Source organism: Lissotriton helveticus, chromosome 10, assembly GCF_964261635.1.
Source record: "Lissotriton helveticus chromosome 10, aLisHel1.1, whole genome shotgun sequence".
In the NCBI taxonomy this organism is placed as follows: domain Eukaryota; kingdom Metazoa; phylum Chordata; class Amphibia; order Caudata; family Salamandridae; genus Lissotriton; species Lissotriton helveticus.
The window spans coordinates 1,203,717,522-1,203,740,127 of NC_136071.1; the positions used below are offsets into that span (position 1 = coordinate 1,203,717,522).

The 22,606-nt window shown below is 47.7% G+C and overlaps 1 protein-coding gene across 1 annotated transcript in view; it reads left to right on the forward strand.

Moving 5' to 3' along the window:
- The first annotated feature begins 15,426 nt into the window (after window positions 1-15,426).
- The window catches only part of LOC144784952 (FUN14 domain-containing protein 2-like), a 57,443-nt gene continuing 50,263 nt past the window's right edge, over window positions 15,427-22,606 (forward strand). Inside the window, exon 1 of the mRNA XM_078664067.1 lies at window positions 15,427-15,461. Within this exon, the coding sequence (XP_078520193.1) occupies window positions 15,443-15,461 (19 nt within the window). The 5' untranslated portion in view covers window positions 15,427-15,442. The remainder of the gene's footprint in view (window positions 15,462-22,606) is intronic.

Consider the following 22,606-nt stretch of genomic DNA (forward strand, 5'->3'; position numbering starts at 1 on the left):
AGCAATCGTATCAAGCTGTGTTTTTAAAGCCTGACTATAGATAGAAAGACTCTCGCAGTAGCCTTGAGGAGCTCTCTTAAACCGGAAGCTTCGGCCTCCTAAAGAGAAGCCAAAAATATCCCTACTCTCCTCGGCAATCGGGATGCTGAAGAAAGCATTCTTCAAATCAATCACCGAGAATCAAGTGGCCGAAGCTGGAATCATGGTCAATAAGGCAGTGATATCCGGAACAACAGGAAACTGTGGCACAACTATTTTATTCACCTCTCTAAGATCGATCACAAACCTGTAAAGAGGTGGTTGAGAAGAGTCAGGCAAAACAGGGCTATTTGCAAACATTACCTCTTGTTTCCTCAATTACGTCTTTCTCAATTAAATCATGGATAATCGCTAACAACGCTCTTTCACCATCACTAGAGATCCTATATTGGGGAATGCGTGGCATTTTAACGTTTGCTTTCAGCGTCACAACATATGGCAGTATCTCCAAAAGACCCACAACATTAGGACCAGTAGCCCAAATAGTATCAGGAAGAGAAGACAATTCTGTCGGAAGTTGATCCCTCGACAAATACATCGGAGAGACCACTTTCTTACCCAGTGTAAGTTGTACTCCCGAAGGAGAACAATACAATGTTGCATACAATCTTTTCAACTGATACAATCCCAACAAGTTCTCACCACAACCTGTCGTCAGAATAAGGGGTGCTTCGAATTCACGTGGTCCAACAGAAAGAGACAAAGGATTAGAAATCGGGTTTCTAACTGGGGCGCCAGAAAAACCTACTGAAACATTTGTTAAGCCAGACAAAGGTGCGCCAGGGAGTCTAGAGTGCATAATAGAACTCTTCGTGGCACCAGTATCCAACAGAAAAGGCTCTGACACACCTGATGTAATCACTTCAACATAAGGTCCACTCTGATCTACTGGAACTGAAACCACTCACTCTCTTTGTCCATGGCTGTCCTAGCAATCATTACCATCCACATTCTCACCTTCGACATAGTAGTCGTCAGCATAGTACTGAGTCGTCCTACCAGACGTATTATTCTGCTGATCGAAACAATTCATTGCATTTTGTGGAGGGAAGGAACGCGCGTTCTGTGGAAAACCTCCACGTCCCCTACCTCTAGAAGCTTGCGGAACACCTCGACCTCTTGCACCAGAAACACCATTCATACACTGTAACAAAACAGGGCAACTATTTTTAAAATGACCCTCTTCTTTGCAATATGCACATTGATTAGGGCCTACAGGAAAACGCGGTTGAGAAGGCTCAATCCTTTGCCATTTTCGCTGAAACTGCTGAGGTTGCTGATATTCACCTTGGTTATTACGAGGCAGGTACGCTTGCTGTAAAAAAACCTTCGTCTTCAAATCCTTAGTCTTTTTGTCTGCTCTATCCTTCTCATCCTTATCCCTATTTTCGTAATACTGTGCAGTAGCCAATATCTGTGCAGACGAGGAAACAGCCCAAGAACTCTCTGAATCCTTTAACTTGGTACATAACTCGGGAAGTAAATTATGCACAAACTTATCAACAAACAACCGTTGACCACCTTCAGTACTCATGTCTTGACCACTATGGTCAATAAACGTTTCTTCAAACCTAGTGAAGAAATCAGATACGGTTTCATCCTTCTTCTGCTTACACGCAGACAATTTGTCCCAATTTACTCGCATAGCAGGCATTAAAGTTTTCATGTAAGTAATGATCTTACCCGGAAGGTCAGCAACTAAAGGCTCAGGTTTATTACCACCAACTTGCCGTGCATCCGCAGCACCAATATTAGCCCATGTATCACCTAACTCCGGCGCATGATCAGTATGACAAATCAAACCCCATAAAGGCTGCGGTACCACATTACCAAACAACATGTCTATATCCGCTAGATTCATGATGCATGACTCTGCAGTCTGTGATAATTCCTTATAATACCCTGCAGGATTTTTACGGGGGTCAGGTAAAGTCTGCTTAAGGGCCAAGACTTCAGCACGTTTCCACGGAACATGTACCCAAACACGTTGAAAATGAGCCGGTACGGCATCAATGTTATTAGGGGCATCAGCCGCAACAGCGTCCTTCCATACAGGAGGAACTTCTCTCATCGGGTACTGCTTCACTTTCCTCCTAACAGAAGGGTCAGGCTCAAACAACGACCGAGAAGGAGACTCATTCCTGAGCGAAAGCAGCGTCGCTACCGCTCTTTCAACGTCAGGACCCACAATTTTGCCTTTCGCAAACTCTGATTGCACATTGGACAACTCAGTCGGAGTTAGTTCCAGATCACCGTCTTCCCATTCCTCACGAAGGAACGTGCACATCGTATCAAAGACATATCTCTGCTTCGGTTCTTCCCATTGACGGAAGACATCCATAACAGACACTATATCATATCTTAAAGGACGAGTGATCCATTTACGCGCTAAATGATCTAATACTTCCCTCTCTCGGGAATCAGGCAGTTGACTACGCAACTGTTTACGCTCTGAAACGGGGTCGTACTAAATGACCCAAAGAAGGGAGACAGAAGACTAGTAACAGTATCAGTCATCCTCTGTCGAACAGAAGGAGAAGTTGACAGGACAGGAGATAGAGCGGACTGAGAAAAGGTCAACGTAGGAGCAGTAGCAGAGGAGGCAGCGAGAACAGGTGAAAAAGTCGCAGGAAATAAAGGCGGAGCAGGTAGCAAAGTAGGCGGCAGCCCTTGAGAAGGTTGCACCAGGGGAGTAGGCGCCAACTGAAGAGGAGCTGCTGGCAGTTGTGCGATAGCAAGAGGCAGAACAACCGGAGGTTGCGCAATTAGAGGTTGCGGAGGTGCTGTAGCATTCTGAGCATAAGGGGGTGGCGAATTCAACAAATGTGACATCAGAGGATCTTTCACAAGATCCTCCATCGCATCTTGCTGAAGAGGCGGCAAAACTGGATAGCATTTATCAACCGCCATTTTACGTTGCCTGTGCAACTGCTCACTCGCTTGTTCTTCTTCATTATCTTTAAACTGTATAGCAGCTTGCATTATCGATATACCCTTTTCTCTTTTATTTTTCTTTGCTAATTTAATTTCTTTCTGTTTGGCTTCCTTTCGCCATAGGCGGAAAGAGTCAAACATTGCCGGCCGGGCTTTCTTCTTAAAGAGTCTAACTTCTAGATTATCTAAAACTTCCGTGTCAAAGCTACCATATTGGGGCCATTTGAGGACACTGTCCTTCCTAGTGTACCTAATCCATACTTCATTATACGCGATGGGGCCCACGCCATGTTTTGCATATAGCTCATAGGTTGGAGTTCCAATCGGAGGAACCGGACACGAGTCCTCCAATCGGGAATCCCTATTACGACCACAACTAAATATTCTTCCAAGTCTGCTAAGACCAGGCACCTTCGCTCTCTAGTCTAGCTTCAAACTTCAAGGGAGTATCGAATACGATAGTCTCGTGAATACACAAGTCCCTCGGCTTTGGAGCTAGCAAGTCCCAAATCAAAGATCCCAAGGGATACCCAAAAACAAAACTAAGGACTGGGAGACGCTCCACTCATACTTAACTGAAGTATCGATGACATCGCCAGAAGATCCGTCTATCGTCTCGCTCTACAAATCATCAAAGGCTCCAAGACAGGGAGACAGTCAGGGCAGCAGTCCTTTGTAGCCATCGGAAAGCGGGAAACCTCGCAGCAAAGACTTTCGGACCACGAGGACATACAGGGGTCGATGAAGTGGCAGGCCTTCCTCCAGAATTTCCACACGAAGCTCCTCACGATCTTCAGGCTTGGACCGGTACCGCTGAAGTCGCCCCACGTTGGGCGCCAAATGAAGAACCGGGTTATTTAAGACCCAGTGGCGTCAGGAGACACGCCCAAAGTCTCCGAGTTCACCTGTCTTCTAAGCACAGAGACACGGAATCTTCTTGGTGACGTCAAAGAACGAATTTATTGGCTGCAACCAGAAACAGAGGTCCACGAAGTACAATGGCTGTTTATTCGTAGGAGACTGCTCAATTTTTACAAAGCAAGCCATCCTTTTTATGCCAAAAATCACATTCCAGACAAATACCTTACATTTACAAACCGACCAATCACATGTATCCAAATCAGAGGTATCGCATGACGGTAAAACCCACTTTTCGGTTGCCCAGCCCACGATCGATCATTGGTCGAACCAACATTCTTCATCAGTCAGGTCGATCGAACCCATCATAAAAACGGGCACCTCCTCATCGTAAAACAGGTCATAAAGAAAGGAGCAGAGACAGGTGTGAATAAGATAAGACATAGTTGTGTGCAATAAATGGGTTTATGAAGTCCTGTGCCTTGATCCTCAATCTTGATCAGCTACTGGGAAAGGAACTGGCCTAACAAGTTCGGCTTCAGGCAAGAGGGTCGTTCGCTCGGGTCATTCAGAAGTCAGCTAAAGTGTACGTGTGCTAAAGACTCGTTTGGCCGAAGTCATCGGCCTATGTGAGGGCAACTACAAAATGGCTGCCGTATACAAAATGAAACCCGAGGGTTCAGAACGAATCCCTAAATACGTAGTAAACCCATCGGTGTAACGTGACGAAAACACTCATGCTTGCCGTACTAACTGGTTACGGTTCGCTAATACCAAATTCGTAGCGAAACTATGATCTTTATGGAACGGGTTCAGGATTCACGGAACCTCACCTCCTGGAGAACGACATCTCCTGATTGCCATCAAAAAGCCTTACAAGGCCATGTCATCTCCGACCATTTCCAGATGGGTGAGATGGGTTATGGCAGAAGCTGGTATTGATATCAGCGACTCCGGAGCTCATTCCATCAGGGGAGCTATGGCCTCCAAGGCTGTTCAGGTAGGGGCAGACTGGAGGATATCATGAATGCGGTGGATTGGTGATCGGATTCGACCTTAAAGAGATTTTATTTTAAACCAATCGAAGAGGCAGACATGATGGTGGTAAGTAAGCTTTAAACAAGCACAATCCTTGCCTCTGGTCCTGACAGAAAGAAAAATGTTCTAGTTAACATGAAGGAAAGTTTCAATTCTAATATGGATGCGGAGGCGGGGGTTATCCCCCCCTGGCATGTAACTCCATGCTTCCCACCCTGGGATATAAATAAGGGTTTTTTCTTAACTGTACGCTATGCGGCACTCTAACGAACTGGAGACCTGTCATTCAGAGAAGTATTTTGGATGTTAATTAATTGCAAATGCACTAATTGGTCTTGTGATTCTGAATGCAATGTTTTTCACTATATATAAATGTTTTGGTTGTTGTACTTCAATAATAGAAGTTGATTAGTTACTACAAATACTATTGTAAATAGGATTTTACAGGCGTGGTGGCATTATAACATGTTGCTCGTTCCTAATTTGGAGTTATGTTCGAGAATCTCTAATGTTTCTCCACATTTCCTCTTAGGCTCAGATTCAAAGATGGAATGAGATTACACTCTTAACCTCCATCAGTGAAGAAGACGAAGGACTACGGTTCATTGTGGAATTTATAGACTGTTGGATTGTGAATGGATTGGACTTGGTTACTATGATTACTCCCTAAGGTTCATGGGAGATTTCGTTTGTGAAGGTGTTGTTTTATTTTACCTTTGAACCTGCTATGTTAATAAAGGTGAAGAAAGACATGCAACATATTTGCCTGTGCGTCCTTACTAGAAATTAAACTCCCCTTCATGTTAACTAGGAAATATTTCATTCCATTATGCATAACTCCACTCAACACCACACAATTCCACAATAAACAGGCTCGTCTGTGCTGTGCGGGATTAAGGTGGTCATGTTGTAGTGTAAAAACTGTCGCCAGTAACCGAAAGACTAAGGTATTACGCTAGATAATATAAACAAGCATTTGCAATGCTCCTAGTGCTGAGACTATTACTGTGAGGAGCCTCTTAAGTGTCTCTCTCAGAGAAGAAGTCTGTATTCACTGCTGGCAACGAACTGTTCCCAACTGAAAAAGTGGTGTTGTGGACAGATGACTTGAGTGAATCTTGCAAAGATGAACAGGGAATGTGCAGGCTGCCGCGGCTGCAGGAGAGGGCTGAACTTTCATGGCACTGGGAGGCGCTTCAGGGCTGGGGACGTCTAGGGGCGGCCAGAGCCTCGACCCACAGGCAGAGTGTACCCGGGGCACCGCAGCTGCTCCTCTCCAGACCCAGGCTGTCCTGAAAGGTCAATACGATGATACATAGCGATCAAAGGTTGATAGCCAACTTTCAGCAGGACTCATTGTAATAAGGTCGCTAATGCTCAACAGTTATTACCCAATAGAGTCCTGAGCTAAGAATAACCAGCTTCAAATGAGGCTGGAACAACAATCTGAACAGCGCATGAGTGATAAAGTCCTCGCTGCCAATTCTACTGCTTTGGCCAAATTTAGCCAAATGGTTGTCGGAAACTGATTTAAATACATTGCAATGGTGTCTGCTGCCTGAACTTGTCATGTTTAACTCCGCATTGCAGTCCAAACTCAATGGGAAGCCCTGCCCCAGCGCCCCGGCGCTCTCCAAAATGGCACTTGCCCCCCTGCGGGGGATGGGAGCCCCAGACTGCCAGTGAGAGCTGCGCAGCAAGCAGTGCCAGCTGCACCGTTTAGGACTTTTACAGCTGCGCAACAAGCAGTGACAGCTGCACCATTTAGGCCTTTTACAGCTGCGTAGCAAGTAGTGCCAGCTGCTTCGTTTAGGCCTTTTCACAGCTGCGCAGCAAGTAGTGCCAGCTGCACCGTTTAGGCCTTTTACAGCTGCGCAGCAAGTAGTGCCAGCTGCATCGTTTAGGTCATTAACTGATGTGCAGCAAGTAGAGCTGTTTCCAGATGCATTGTTCAGACCTTTTTCAGCCGCGCGGCTATTAGTGCCAGCTGCACCTTTTTAAGTTACTTTTCCGTGGGGACAGGTCTGATTAACTTGGAGTCCTGCTGCAGGGACAGCACCATTGACACTATGGTTTTAGGGCATTTGAGTCCCCCTTTGAGATGGCCAGTTGGCCAGGGAGTCTGCGAGGTTTGTAAGGCGCCAGGCCTGTACATTTATGTTGGTGCTAGAAATTGCTTTTCATGTAGTATGTTTTCTGCACCCTGTTCTGAGCACCTTTACAGGTGGTCTTAAGTTGATGAGGCTGCTGTGCATACTTAGGCTTTGCCAGTCCCGGACGGCACATTAGCTCTTATATCCTCACCTTAACATCTGGATTATGTGCCCCCTTTATGCCCTTTTATTTCTCTTCTCCACCGCTTTTCCAGTAACACCTTCCTCTTATCCCCCCCACCCTCCTCTGCCACATCTTCCCATCATGGCCACCACTCGAGTTAAGGTTGGAACTAATTGCTACAAAATCATTTATCCTCCCAGCCTGACTAAAGCTGCAACAAAACGATTGAAGCATAACACTATTGAACGTTTCCCGGATTCCCTTTTTGTTGATCAATTTCACAACAGTCGTTTTGGGAGGCTCAAAAATGATTTCATTTTCTTCACTCACGACACCCCCTCATGGTCCACCAGCTTATACAAGTCCCTTAACATCACCTCCTCCTCCTCTATCCCTCATGGGAAAAAGCTAAAAATGTCCCCCTCTGCGCGCTTCAATGGTTACCTCACTATCTCACTCTATAACAACGGTACGGTCATGATCCAAGGCAATGACACCTGTCTCTCGCTTTTTGACCTCCTCTTCCCCTCCCTACTCCCCTCCTCTGCGACCGGGGTTTCCCCCGACTCTCCTACTAGCTCCACCCATTACTCCCTCTCTCCTCCTCTGACCCCCCTTTACTTCAATTGGCTGCACTCTCAAGAATCACAGGTCGGCCCTCTTCCCTCCCCCTCCCCTGCGACCTCCTCTCCTATTCCTCCCCCCTCACAGTATGCCCCCTCCCACTTCACTTCAGCCTCACCGCTAGCTAATGCGCTCCTCGTCCAATCTGTATCATCCCGGTACTCCAATCTCTTCTCCTGCCCCATTTTCCTTCCAGTCATCCCCCTTTTTAGTCCACCTCTCCTCCAACCTTCTCCCCCAGTGAACTTTCCCTACGCTCTCCTTATCCCTTCTTCCATACCTCCTGTCCACCTCCCCCTCCCCTCGTTATTCACCCGGATTTCTCCATAATCCCACTGCATCTCTCTCCTCCCTCCCACTCCTCCAGCAATGCTATGCTATTCCCTTCCCCCCCTGGTAACCCTGCCCATTTCCCTCCCTCGGGTCCAACAGTTCCACTTCCTTTCCCCAACTTACCTTTCTCTCAACCCCCCCTCCACTCCGCCAGATGCCCGTTCCCTCACAGCCACCTTTCCTAGCTGACATGCCCTCCACAACAACCTCTCCTCTTTTCCTCCCAAACCTCCTTCATTCCCATGACTCCACACAGTCCTCCCCTCTCCTTCTTCCTTACCTCTGTGTTCCGCACCCCTCTTCCCCTAAAGTTATCGCTAATCCCTCTCCTTCCTGTAACACCAACAAAGACAACGCTCCCCTATCCTCCGATTCATTCACTCCCGCTCTCAACCTCCACCTGTCCCCACTTTTGAACACTACACCCCAACTCACCTCCTGTCCCCCCACCTCTCCCTGCCTTCCACCACCAATTCCACCCCCCCCCCTGTTTCCATCGATCCACCCAACCTTCCGTGCTCTGCATTACTCTCGCTGGAAAATAAGCTAGGTTCCCTTATCACCTCCATCTCCCAGCTCACAGCTTCAATTTCACTTCTAAGCTCTAAGATTTCCACCTTTTCTTGCACCCCCTCTCCTTCCCAACTTCCCACGTGATGCACCTCGCCCCCTCTCCTCAATTTCGCCAAGCTCAATCAGTCGTCTGCAAACTTTGTTAACTCGCACAAGCATTTGAACGCCGCCCTTCCTCAATCTGCATACCCTAGCAACACTACTATCTAGACTATGCCAACCATCTCCTCTGTCAGAACCAAGCATCCACCTAAACCCTCCCGAGCACCCCCACACAAGCACAACATCCCGATCACCCTCCAGAGCCCAAGTGCCCCAGTCACCAAAACAGTCCTGACAGAGCTGCGCTGTCTGCTCCACAACTGCAGATCTGCAGTAAAACACAACCTTGAAATCTCAGATACCATCACCCACCACAATATTGACATGCTCTTCCTCACAGAGACCTGGTTCAAAGATACCTCACATTCTATGTTTGATCTCCTATTACCTACAGGCTATTCTATACTTAGGAATGACAGAACTGACAGCACGGGGGGAGGTGTTGCAGTCATCTTTAGAAACTCCCTTCAACGTAAGGCCTCTCCTATCAGCTCCTTCCACACCTTTGAATGCCTTTCTCTTGAGTTACAAGTGCACCACCGTTCACCCCTTAGATTCCATGTAATTTACCGCCCGCCTCGTAGTGGCCCTGCGTTTTTGGAGGAACTCACTGACTTCATCAGTGACCAATACTCGCAAAGTGTCAATCAGACCTTCGTGGGTGACTTCAACCTCCACTGGGGCTCTCCGCAAGACTCTTCCGCAATCTCCCTGGCCACCTTCCTCTCTGTAAATGATCTCAGCCAACACTGCTCAGAATCAACACACTCTAAGGGCTCAATCTTGGACCTTGTTATTTCTAAAGCAGGCATGCTTTCCATCACTACCCCTATTCATGTAGACTGGTCTGACCACCTCCTCATCCCATTCTCTATTCAACTATCACACTCGATAACACTTGGCCAACCCAAGAGGGCTATCTCCTGGTTCCGTGATGTTAAAAACATTGATGTCGGTCCCCTCTGTGAATCAGCTTTGTTATCACTTCCAAGGCTAGACCCGAACCTAGATGTTGACGATCTCACCTCCCAATGCCTCACAGTTCTTGCAGATGAAATTAATAATGTCGCTCCACTCAAAAGCAAAAGGTTAAGACCCACCCCCTCAGCACCTTGGTTCAACAAATCCCTCTATGAAGAAAGGAAGCAACTAAGATTCCTAGAGAAACAATGGAGGCAAGTGCCCTCCACCGATAACTTGTCCATGCTTCGCTCCGCAAGTTCCAAGTACCACAAACACATCTTCCTTGGGAAAGTGGCGCACTTCAAAACCCTCCTCGACTCAGCCAAAAAAAGACCCAAAAAACTATTCGATCTCATCAAGATTCCTGACTGTTCTCCCCCATCGTCCAAGTTGGAGGATTCTGCAAAGAGAGCAGCAGATTTCGCTATATTCTTCGATGAAAAAGTGAAATCACTTGTGGATCAGGTCGCTCATCCCACCCCTCCAGAGGAGTCCAAATCCTTAGCCATTTGGCAAAACTTTGACCCCATATCTGAAGATGCCCTTCTCAAGTGCATCCGCGAAACAAAGCCCTACAACCATCATCTGGACCCCATCCCCAGTGCCATTGCCATTGACTTTTCTACCCTTTCCCTCACCTACTGGACCACTCTGGTCAACCTCTCCCTCTATCAAGGCTCCCTTCCTGTCTCCTTCAAAACTGGGCAGGTCACCCCGCTTCTTAAAAAACCAACTGCTGATGGGTCCAACCTTAACAACTTCCGCCCCATCACTAACTTACCCTTTCTTGCGAAGATTACAGAAAGATGTGTAGCGAAACAACTCTCTCGTCACATCAAGGACAATGAGCTTCTTGACAATTTCCAGTCTGGCTTCATTCAAAACTGCAGCACCGAAACAGCCCTATTGCAAGTGGTTGATGACGCGCTGAGGATCCTCGACTCGGGGGGGTCCTGTCTGCTAATTCTCCTTGACCTTTCTGCAGCCTTTGACAGTGTCAATCACAACACCCTCCTCAACATTCTTAAACAGAGAATGGGCATGAAGGGCACTGTGCTTAAATGGTTTGCCTCCTTCCTCTCTGATAGATCCCAAATGATCAAAATAGCGAACAGTCTTTTATCTCCTGTGGCGGTAGGTCAAGGTGTTCCTCAAGGCTCTATACTTGCACCCACATTGTTCAATCTCTATTTAGAACCACTAGGAAATCTCCTAAGTAAATCCGGGATCCACTATTATCTTTATGCTGACGACACTCAAATCTACCTCAAGGTTGCCTCCCCTCACGATCTCTCTATCCTAAACTCTACTCTCGACTCCATTCATAACTGGATGTTTACTCATCAACTGATTTTGAATCCCTCCAAAACAGAATTCCTCCTCTTCTCCTCTTCAATTTCTCCTCCCCCGGTGCAATCATGGATGGATCAGTTGAATCTACTTAACACTAAACCCATCATTGCCGACAGCGCAAAATCCCTGGGGGTCATTCTCGACAAAAAACTCAATCTAACCCCCCACATCAATTCCATTGCTAAGTCGGCTCGATACCATCTGCGCCTTCTTTGGGGAATCCGTCGCTTCTTCCCGGAGCAGGACCTTATAAACCTAGTGCAATCGCTGGTCCTCTCCAGACTTGACTACTGCAATTCTCTTCTTACTGGCCTCCCCAAATCCCACCTGTCCCCCCTTAAATCTGTTCTCCATTCAGCAGCTCGTTTCATTTATGGGGCCAAAAGAAGCGAGCACATCACATCGATGTTGTCCACCCTCCGCTGGCTTCCAATTGAGGCTAGAGCTATCTACAAGACTGCTTGTATCACCCACAAAGCCTTGCACTCCTCCTCTCCTCGCTACCTGGTGAATAAACTGAAACTCTCTGGAGGCTCTAGACCATCACGAAATGCGGAAAATCTTCAGCTTGAACCTCCCACTTTCAAGAAGGAAAGAACGATGGCACAATCCTTTTCAGGCAACGCGGTGAGAATCTGGAACTCCCTTCCGCCGCAGCTCCGGACCACCACCTCCTCCAAGGCCTTCAAAACTAACCTCAAAGTTCTCCTCCTTCAAAGACACTTCCAAACGTAATCCATGCCCTCTCTATTATCTGAAGGAAGCCCTTCCATTATAGAATAATCTACTTTACATGACTATGGAAGTGTCTTCCCAGTGTGTTCTTGTGGTCTGAGAGTCGGCCATATAGTGCAGTATTATCTTTCTACCTGTGTTTGGTACTCGTGTGTAACATGCACCCGTCACTTTCTCTAGTAACACACTGTTTTCTACCTCTTACATTTGTTTTTTTTCTTCGATATCTGCGCAAGTGACACCAGTGCCTACGTAATGTTTGTTCTTGTGCTTGACTGTCCTCCATATATTGCAGTATTATACCTCTATGTTTACGTTGTACGCTTTTGTAACCTGCACACGTCACTTTTTCCTACTGTAATGCACCGTTTGCTACCTCTTTTATTTTGTTGGTTCACGTTTGTCACTTTTGTAATGCACCGTTTGCTACCTCTTGTATTTTGATGGCCCACAATTGTCATTTTTGCTTCATTTAATGTAACGTTTGCTTTTGTATTTTGTTCACTTGTAATGTTCTCATGTATCAGTTCTGTTCCTACTGTGAAGCGCTCTGACACCTTCGGGTAAAGTCCGCGCTATATAAAAATGCATACATAAATAAATACAGTCCAACCCTCAGGATGCCACCACCCACACCCACTCCGCTCCATAACAGCTAAAAGTCATTCACAATGCTAATATCTATCAGATTGCGGCGATCAATTGGCTTTGCCAATGCTTGTTAGTTGTTACAGAATTGCCTGGTTCAAGCTCGGGGGCAGGGCTCTGCCCGCCCCCCCCCAGACTGGGTGTTGTTTTTAGGTTTCGCCTGTCGAAAGCTGCGCAGCAGCGTTTCGCGCAGGTGAAATCTTATGTTAGAAACATTATGGCCTTAGTTCCGCCTCTCTCTTCCATTGGCTAGCTCCATAAATGGAGGCTAGACATTGGAAGAGAGATCTGTCCGTCATTCACCGAGGCGATTCGTGGACGTTCCGTAGAATTTTTTCTTTTTGCCTATGTCATGCGGCGGTGGGCGTGTTTATTTTTTTTTGGGGGGGGGGAGCTTTTTCTTTGTCATTCCTCAAGGCCGACCGCCGCCGGAAGAAGTCCTGGTGAGTGCTCCCCTCCCGCTGTCCGTTCCCGCCCCCCCTCCCGCTGTCCATGTGCCCGTTCCCGCCCCTCCCGCTGTCCGTTCCCGCCCCCCCTCCCGGTGTCATGATGGTATTTGCATGTGAACAGCTCACAATCTGCCGCGGGTACCACAGATGCCCTGGCTCTGTTCAGTGTGGGATGGAGTGGGGGCGGCCATCAGGCCACTTACACAGATTGTGTGGGTACCTCGCACGTACATGGTCTTCCCAGAGGAGGGCAGCTTCTTGGGGTTCGGTCACGAAACCAAATTTTGTGAGGCCATGCGAGATTAACACGATTTAAACGGCGGGATGATGAGTGCGCCTCGACACGCCTCTAACCCTCTTTAGGCGCCTCGGGGGAGGCCGGAGGGCCCCGGTCCCAAGAGCAGGACTTCCAGATAGCGCTTGGAACGGGGCCATCCGCCGTGCAGCGCTTATTGCGTCCTTGAGAGGTCGGCGCTGCTGGTAAATCCCACGCAGACCCGGTTGTCGTACCTGTGTTGACAGCCCCGAGCTCCTGCCGCAAATGAGGTATAAATGCCCAAACCGTTTTACGTATTGTTTACTTCACGTTTTCCCCTTCTCAGCCCTTCCGCCCTCTCCTCGTTTTGTCGGGAGCTTTGATGACAAAATCTGAACTCTACCAAGTGCCCGACTCCCCCCCCGCGTCATCCGTGGTGCCGTTGCAAGGCTGGGGCTTGAAACGTGCAATGTGTTATCCGGTGTTTTACTCTCGTTCAATGAACGGAAACTCGGACTTCAAGACCCAGAATGCACTAGGTTGTGTGAGGGCAGACCGGCATTGGCAGCAGAGTCCTTGATAATATGAGGTTTGGGATGTGCACTTCTTTCTGCACGGCTTGTAATGTCCAGCGGGGATCGGAATTCGCTCATAAATGTAAATTTTTTCCCAGTACCTTAAATTGCGAGCGCCAGGGCTGACCCCCATATATTCACAGCGTGAGAGAAGGCAATGGTTCACAAAAAACGTATAATACCCCCCAAATCTTTGTTCTTTGGTTCAGGCCGCTGGAGTGGCACTTTCCTGCCTCAGTGGGGCAGTGGAAGGGGTCACCCAGAATGCGCCACACGCACACATATGTGTAACAAACAGCGCATGTACACAGCCAGACACCTAGACATGTTCACACCGGAGCACGCACAGAGAGAAGAGAGAGGCTGTAGACAGAGGAGGCCACCCACAGGACGCTCACTCAGGCCTACACCCAGAATGCACAGGGCGCTCACAGACCGATGGAGTTCACACACTTATTCCCTCTGCTCCTCGGAGTGCCTCACCTGCCCCCCCCCTCCTCAGCCAGGTGCCTCCTCTCCCCCAGGGCTCCAGCGCATCCACAGGGGGGGAGCGCCTTTATTAATTAGGGACGCGGGCGGGGGCAGCCAGGCATCCCTAACAGGTAATCTTCTCCCGCCCTTGATCTTCCGGCCCCCAGGGGCCCCTCCAGGCGCTTCTATCAATTAGAGCCGGTCACCTTTAGGCCTGGCTTGGAGCTCCGCGCCTCCGGCCCCGGGGCTGGGGGATGGAAGCACAACTCCCTGGAGCCTTCGGCTTGTAATCCCACACTGAATTATTGTCCACATACCACATACTGAGTGCACTGTAAACACTCAAACTACCGTAATTGCGCACGCAAAGTGCCCACGCTCTGCACAAAAATAATTGCTCTGCCCGATTCATGCTTTCCGTCGACACTAACTCAATCACAGTTTGTCCAGTAGTTTAAGTGCAATGATTCTACACTCTGGCCATACCATCTCCACCACCCCCCTTACAGTTTTCTGTAGCAAACAATTAACTGCGCAAGCAGACCTATCAGATCGCTACATCTGCTCCCTATCTAGAAGTAACCAGTTCCTATAGCTACAGGCTATCAACTCGCACTATTCAGCACAAAGCAGTGTGAGTCTTCAAGGGAGAGCATGGTGTGTGGGAGAGCATGGTGTGTGAGAGGCCTCAGTGTGTGAGAGACAGCAGTGTGAGAGACCTTTTATTTATGTTTTGGTTTTTGAAACATAAATAAAACGCATTGTTATCTGCAATATCATTAGCTCAAAGTCGCGTAAATACGCGACCTATTGCATTGCAAATGCTATAGGTCTCGCATTTGCGAGAGATTAAGCTATTGGCATTGTAAATGACAATGCCATTTATTTATTTATTTTCAAAACCAACACATAAATAAAAATTGTCATTTGCAATGCCAATAGCTCAAACTTTTCAAAAGGCGAAACCATTGCATTGTAAATGCTTGTTAGGGGTTTTGCCACTTTAGAATAGACATCTTCGCTGCCTGACTTCAAGACGGCTGCTCAGCCGGGCCATGTCGGGCCCTCGTTGCCTGACTCCAAGATGGCGGCCCCCGTGTGGACGGACACCGGGCTGGCAGGCAGTGGTCCGTCTTCTCTGTCCACACTTCCGCGTCACGTGATGGCGCAAGCGGCTGCTTCGCGCAGGCGCAGACCCTCGGGGCAGGCTGAAGATGGCGGCGAAGGCGAGAGGTGGGTGCGAGGGGGTCCCGGGCGGGGAGCGGGCGCTGAGGGGGTCACCGAGCGTGTGAGGGGTCACGGGGACGGGCACAGAGCGGGGCGCGGGCTGACAGGCACTTCACGGGGTGCGAGGTCACCTGTCAGGGTGAGGGGACACGGTGACGGGCACAGTTCAATAACAAGGCCTGGGGTCATCATGATGGGCACACGTAGGGGGGGGGGCACTGACCCAGGGAGGGGCCCACGTGGGGTGTCGGGGGTCACCTGTCACAGGCGGGTGCACTGGGGTTATTGAATGAAGGGTGGCAGGTGTAGAGGGGGTGTGAGGGGGGCTAGAGTCTCTGACCCAGTGAGGAGTTGTGGTGAGAGGCACTCATGGGGTGTCAGCAGTGCATGGGTCACTGTCACAGACGGGTGTGGGGGGTTCAGAGGGTGTCACATGTCATTAACGAGGCTTGGGGTCACAGGGATGGGGGGGTCACTGACCTCTTGAAGGGTTGTGGTGCGAGGTCAACTGTCACCAGTGCATGGGTCACTGCCACGAGCACACACGGGGATGTTGGGGTACAGGGGCGTCACATGTTGCTTTCCAACCCCCTCTGCAGTGACAGCGAGTCTAAAGATAGCGCTGCTGAGCCCAGTTGCTGGGCACGGCTGGAGTGTTCGAGGCCGCGCATGTCAATTCAATTCATAAACTTTATTCGATTCACGTAAGAATCATAAAAGTCAATTAATACATTTCAGAACATACTTTAAAATTCATTTAGAAGCAGTTTTTAAATTTGTACAGTAAATTAATAACATACATTGATTAATAGGGATAGTTATGGCCCATTGCTTATTCGATCAGGTTCAAATAATCATGAAAAATAAAGCAACAGTATACATGAGCAACAAAACTGATACTGGGAGCCAAAATTAGCTATACCGTTTTCTGATCATGAGTGACACACGTATAAAATTTAACATTGCACAACAAACGTCAGGTGTAGACAAAGCTAACAAATGGTCGTAGCCCTCTTTATAATGGCAAAGTTGTTTTTCCTTAAGGATCGGCTTAATGAACCTCGTTCTCGGATCCTTATATAAAGAACAGAAAAGAACAACATGCAACGTGCTTTGGCTATCTTTGTTGTTACAGGGACAGGGGGGCAGTCTCTCACACCAGCTCCCCTGTCTAGGAAACGCAAAAAGAAAATGCAAAATGTGTAACCTAAACCTTGTCAAATAGAATCGCCATTGCACATGATTTATAAAGGTTAAATAAAACTGGCAATATAAAGTAACCTTAAATTCTTGAGGGCTAGCCAAAGGGTGCACAAGTGAGGATTTCAGATAACTTTTTTTGATAACAGATTTGATATCCCCCTGGATGTTTTCAGGACTATCAAAAATATTACCCAGGCCTATTTTATGAAGTGTTTCATTTACATAAGACAACCATGGGATCTTGTTCATGTGTGTCAATTTTAGACAATCCCGAAGGATGTCTCTAGACAATTGTAAGTCCTCTGACAGCCATATTTTGCCCCATAATAGAAGGGGGGAAAGACGGATTGTGTCACTCACATAACTCAAACCTACCTCATCATGGGCAAATCTATTTGAGGAGCTTAGTGGAATAGCCAATACACGTTTTAAAAACTTGTTCTCCATAATTTGTATTGCATCAGGGCTTTCAGTTCCCCAGACCCCTGCCCCATAAGTAGCTACTGACAAGCATTTTGCTTTATACAGGGTTTTTAAATGCTTGACGGGTTTTTGGCCTAACTTCCCACAGAAACGAAACAGTCCTTCAATAGAGCGGCTAGCACTCTGGACTCGAGTCTTAATTACCGGGGCCCAACTTAGTTTGTTGTTAAAAAGGTTTCCCAGATAGTTGAAGTTTTCCACTTTTTCAATGGTGCAGTTGTTTACTACAAACTTTCTGGTTTTGGTGCCCTTTGGGCCACAGACCATTACAAAGGATTTGGTGAAATTTACCTTCAGGTCTAGGTCCAACATAAAAGTATGAAAGGCATCAAGACAATGCTGCAAACTATTTCCTGTGAGAGTCATTAATACCGTATCGTCGGCATAAGAGAGCATCGGTACACTCCTGCCATTAACCCTTGGAAAATCATGGCAGTGGTCCAACAGGTATTTTTCCAGCCCATTAGTGTAAACTAAGAACAGGAAGGGGGCTAAAATACATCCTTGACGGACGCCCTCAGTCGAGGGGATAGACTTTGTTTTCTCTCCCCCTGGCCCGAACCTTATGGCTACAGTGGTTGCTTCATGGAGTCTACGGAGCAGAAGAACCAAAGGTTCCTCGAAACCCATATCCTCCATCATCTTCCACAGCTTATTTCGGCAAACGGTGTCGAATGCACTTGAGAGATCCATGAAGGCAAGATGAATGGAAGAATTCATTGCCTTCATGTATTTCCCTATAATCAATGCCAGGTTTAGGCACTGTTCGACAGTACCTTTGCCTTTCCTGAACCCATATTGCGAATTTACAATAAGGCCCACCGAATCTGCCCATGTTTCCAATCTGGCCAAAATAACCCTACCCAATATCTTACATGATGCATCAATTAGTGAGATTGGGCGATAGCATCGGGGGTCAGATCTATTGCCCTTCTTAAAAATTGGCACCACTACTGCCTCCTTCCATGACGATGGAATACGACTAATAACAACTGCTCTAAATACATTTAATAAAAGAGGGGCCCAAATCTTGACATTGTGCTTGAAAAAATCCAATGGCACTAGATCAGGGCCGGGAGCTTTTAATGACATACCTTTCAACAGGGCATCTTCTACTTCCTGCAAGGTGAGTGATAGGCTCAGGGACAAAGTTGATTGCGAAACCACTAATTCCCTAGGGTCTCCCAATAACAATTCATTAGGTGGAGTTCCGTGTGGGTTAAAAATAGCCCCAAAATGTGATTCCCATGTTTCACAAGGAATCTGCATCAAAATATTATCCTTACCATTACTTATAAAAAGAGGGCGATTAATTACTTCCCAAAATAGCCTTCCGTCCTTCAAATCAGAGGCTTTTTCTAGATCTTCCCAAGCCAGATTTTTTAGGTCCAGCTTCCTTGTTCCTATTGCTTCTTTATAGGCCTTTCTAGATGCCCTAACTAATTCTATATCCCTAGGTTTTTGATTTAGTGCCACTTTCAGGGATCTATGTGTGGCCGAACATGCAGCATCAAACCATCTGGGCCCTGACCTTTTGTTTTTCCCAATTGGTTTTGTAAGGCGTTTGGCTACATGCCCACACAATGTTTCAAAATTCTCTATAACCTTTTCGGGATTAGATGTCGGTGATAGGCATACATCATATTCTGAACTATGTTCAGTTATGATCTCTGCCTCAAGACCTGCTGCATCTATTTTACCCCATTTAAGAGTAATGCCTTGATTCCTGTTACATTTTATGGGTTGATCCCAAATAGAATGTTTGAGTTTAACAGGACAAAAAAGGGATAGGATCAAGGGATTGTGGTCACTGGCAGCATTAGCAACTACTTCCAATTTATCAACATAATGGAAATACCCATTGGAAATAATTACAAAATCAATAAAACTCATCGTGCCTCTACTTCCCTGAAATGTCGGTATCGGGGCCAAGTCTGGACCAACCCAGGGTTCCACTATAGCTAGGTCATTCAAGATGATGATATTATTTAAAGCGTCCCCCTGGGGTGTATGTTTGAAATGTGTCAAAGGAAGGTCGTGGGAATCTCTCAATCCACACACCTTCGAGTCCCCATGGGTACACAAAGAGCAGTTAAAATCCCCCACCCAGATGACAAAAAGTAGGGGATGCTCGTGACGTGCCCTGGTCATGGCCTCCTCCAACTTCAACATTACAGTTGTCTCGTTAATATCAAAGATGTTATAGTACCAATTAATCAATAACAACGGTTCGGGAAACAAGTTAACCAGCATAAGCACTTGAAACCATGCAGTGTCAACTATCTTGGTAATTACGAGTTTACACAGTTTTAATGAGGTTGCTGTCATTAGACCACCTTTTGCCCTACCAGCCTGCGAGGCTACAGCAGGGGTATTAAGGGCTTGGAAGCCATCAATATCCTGTGTGCAACGGCTCCATGTTTCCTGGAGACACAAAATATCACAAACACCCACAAAATCTAACCATGCCTCATCCTCCAGTCTTTGAGCAAGCCCAGCAATATTCCATGAAATTAGGCAGATCCTTTGTTCACTTTGGGTCTTTGTGACTGGCTTAAGTGATACTTCCGGAACATGCCATTCAATAATTGCACTTGACACACTTTCTGTATTGATACCGGCCACAGGAACTTGGGGTTTAGAAGCACAACCGTCACCGATGGGAACTTTCACCCATGGGTTGTTGTTGCAACTTTCACCCTTCGCCCTCTGGCTGGCATCTTCTGTTATCAGGGCATTACCAGGAGAATAGTGTGGTGGTCAATCTTGCTCATCCATACCCATAAGTGGTTCAAAACGATTTCTTAACGGGATATTATTTGGGAACCATCCTGCCACCTCCTGCAAAGGACCAAACATGTTGGTAGTTGGGGCCCCTTGCCACCAATTTTGCTGGCTATGTCCATCGAACCTATTTGGTTTCCGTCCAGCATTCTGGACAATAGTCCAGGAACCTTCTTTCGCATAATGAGTTCTTGGAGGATAAAAGAAGGTAAGGGGTCTCAAAACTATTGTAGGGTTAACTTCATACGATGGCCGCACACATATATTCTGTGCTGTGTAAGGATCAGCAAAAGAAACAATAATACAGTCGCCAACCAAGGACTTAGGTGTGGGGCCTATCCATGGCACTCTACGGACCATTAATATGCTGGTTCTATGATGAACAGGGAGCTGTGTGTTGGAATTAAGCCAGTGAATGACTTTATTTTTCAATGATTGAGGATTCTCCTGGGAATTCTGATCCAGCTCTGGGACTCCAGCAAGTATAGTCACATAGGGCCCTGCTTCTGGTGGAAGATCAATAAAGCCACCACGAAAATTGGGGCGACTGATCGGCCGCTGGAAATTATTCAGAGAATTTTGCATTTTCCTATGCTGTGGGGCAGCTCGTGAATTAGAATTCTGCCTATAGGGTGGATTGGGCAAGGGACATAATTTTGGTGCAACAACGATTGGAGTTGATGCAGTCTGGTTTGCAACAGTGGTGCGTGGCTTCGGTATAGGTTTTACTAATGGTGAGGGCATAGGAATATTTTGAGGTAATTGTATGGGTAATGGTACGGATACTAGTTCTTTTATTTTGGGAGCTAAATCAATCTCACTAGCACGTTTAGCTTCCATTTCCTTTAGACTCAGGCTGGCCAAGGTAACTATGGTCTTATCCATTTCCAACAGATTATTCTCTATACGAGACAGCCTTAATTCTAAGGGAGTAAGTAGCTGTTTTAAAGTACCCCAAACTAAATTAAGAAATTCTTCATCACCCCGTCTATCATTTGGTGATCCACCCACTTGAACCATCGGATCATCAGTTCTAGTTGTCTCTGGGGAGGCAACCGGGATGCTATCATCCGCGGAGCTGTTTAAATCCGAAACGGTTTCCACACCCAGAGTGCCCGGATTAATTTTTAAACTACCATCCGTTATCCCAAGGGATCCTAGTGCCCTTCTGCTATTGAAAAATTTTGATCTAGCGGTTTTCGCCTTTTTTCGAGCATGGATGGCCCTGGCAATACATTTCTTTTTACGTATTGCCGCTTTCCTGGCCCTAGCTGTATTCATAAGTGAATTAGTTTTAGGGGGAAGCATGGTACCTAACATGGAGGTTAATGGCACGGGATCCTTAGTTATTACCAGTGGAGTAAGTGAATGGATCGAAGGGGATATTGAGGAAGAAACAAAAGGTGCTGGATGGATGACAGCCACTGTCAATAGTGGCTGCGGACCTACTGTATGCTCGGGTGTACGGGCAGAGGCAATATTCCCCATCGAAGACTTTCTAGTAGTGGCTAAGTGCTCGGATAGTCTTCGTGCAGCTTCAAGATCTAAAGAGACCCTGTGCTGCATTTTACTGATTTCCTCGTCAATAGCCAAATTGGTTTTGACTAGGAAATCATCCAGTGTCCGATTAGAGTTCGATTTACTTACAGCCATAAGGGTTTTACTCCTACTACCCCGCGAGCACATTATACAGATTCAAGAAATAAATAAATAGCAATAAATAAGTATTAAAATTAAAACTTTTTTCACCAATAAAACTGTATAATGCACCAACCAACCAAGGGGCATGGCCCAGCCCAGTCCTCTTTAGTCCTCGAACGGCCTCAAACGGCCCAGTCTTTGCCCTGTCTTCGCCCGTGCTGCGTCCCGCGCTGCGGGAGGACAGGAAGAGGAAATAGGGAGCGTGGAGGGCAGGGGGCAGGGCCAGCAGGGAGAGCGGACCGGAAGGTGGTAAACGGTCTCGCAGGGACTCCTGGCTCCTGGAGTCCCTGCACGCTCGCAGCCCCGCTAGCGCCTCTCACCCTCGGCCAAACAACAGTAACCAAGCCCTCCTCACAGTGTCCTGGGTCCCTCTGCGCGACGCGGCACCCGCGAAGCGGGTGCGGCGAGCTGTGGGCGGTGAGGCGGTGAGGAATGGGCGCCGCTGTCGTCCTATTCAAATCAGGTAAAAGCTCCGTGTAAATGCTCCGTGTAGTCAAGGGGAACCCACAGGAAAGGCAGTGGCGGGAGATTTAATAATCCTCAGAAGGGGAGGGGCAGGGCCAGCAGGGAGAGCGGACCGGAAGGTGGTAAACGGTCTCGCAGGGACTCCTGGCTCCTGGAGTCCCTGCACGCTCGCAGCCCCGCTAGCGCCTCTCATCCTCGGCCAAACAACAGTAACCAAGCCCTCCTCACAGTGTCCTGGGTCCCTCTGCGCGACGCGGCACCCGCGAAGCGGGTGCGGCGAGCTGTGGGCGGTGAGGCGGTGAGGAATGGGTGCCGCTGTCGTCCTATTCAAATCAGGTAAAAGCTCCGTGTAAATGCTCCGTGTAGTCAAGGGGAACCCACAGGAAAGGCAGTGGCGGGAGATTTAATAATCCTCAGAAGGGGAGGGGCAGGGCCAGCAGGGAGAGCGGACCGGAAGGTGGTAAACGGTCTCGCAGGGACTCCTGGCTCCTGGAGTCCCTGCACGCTCGCAGCCC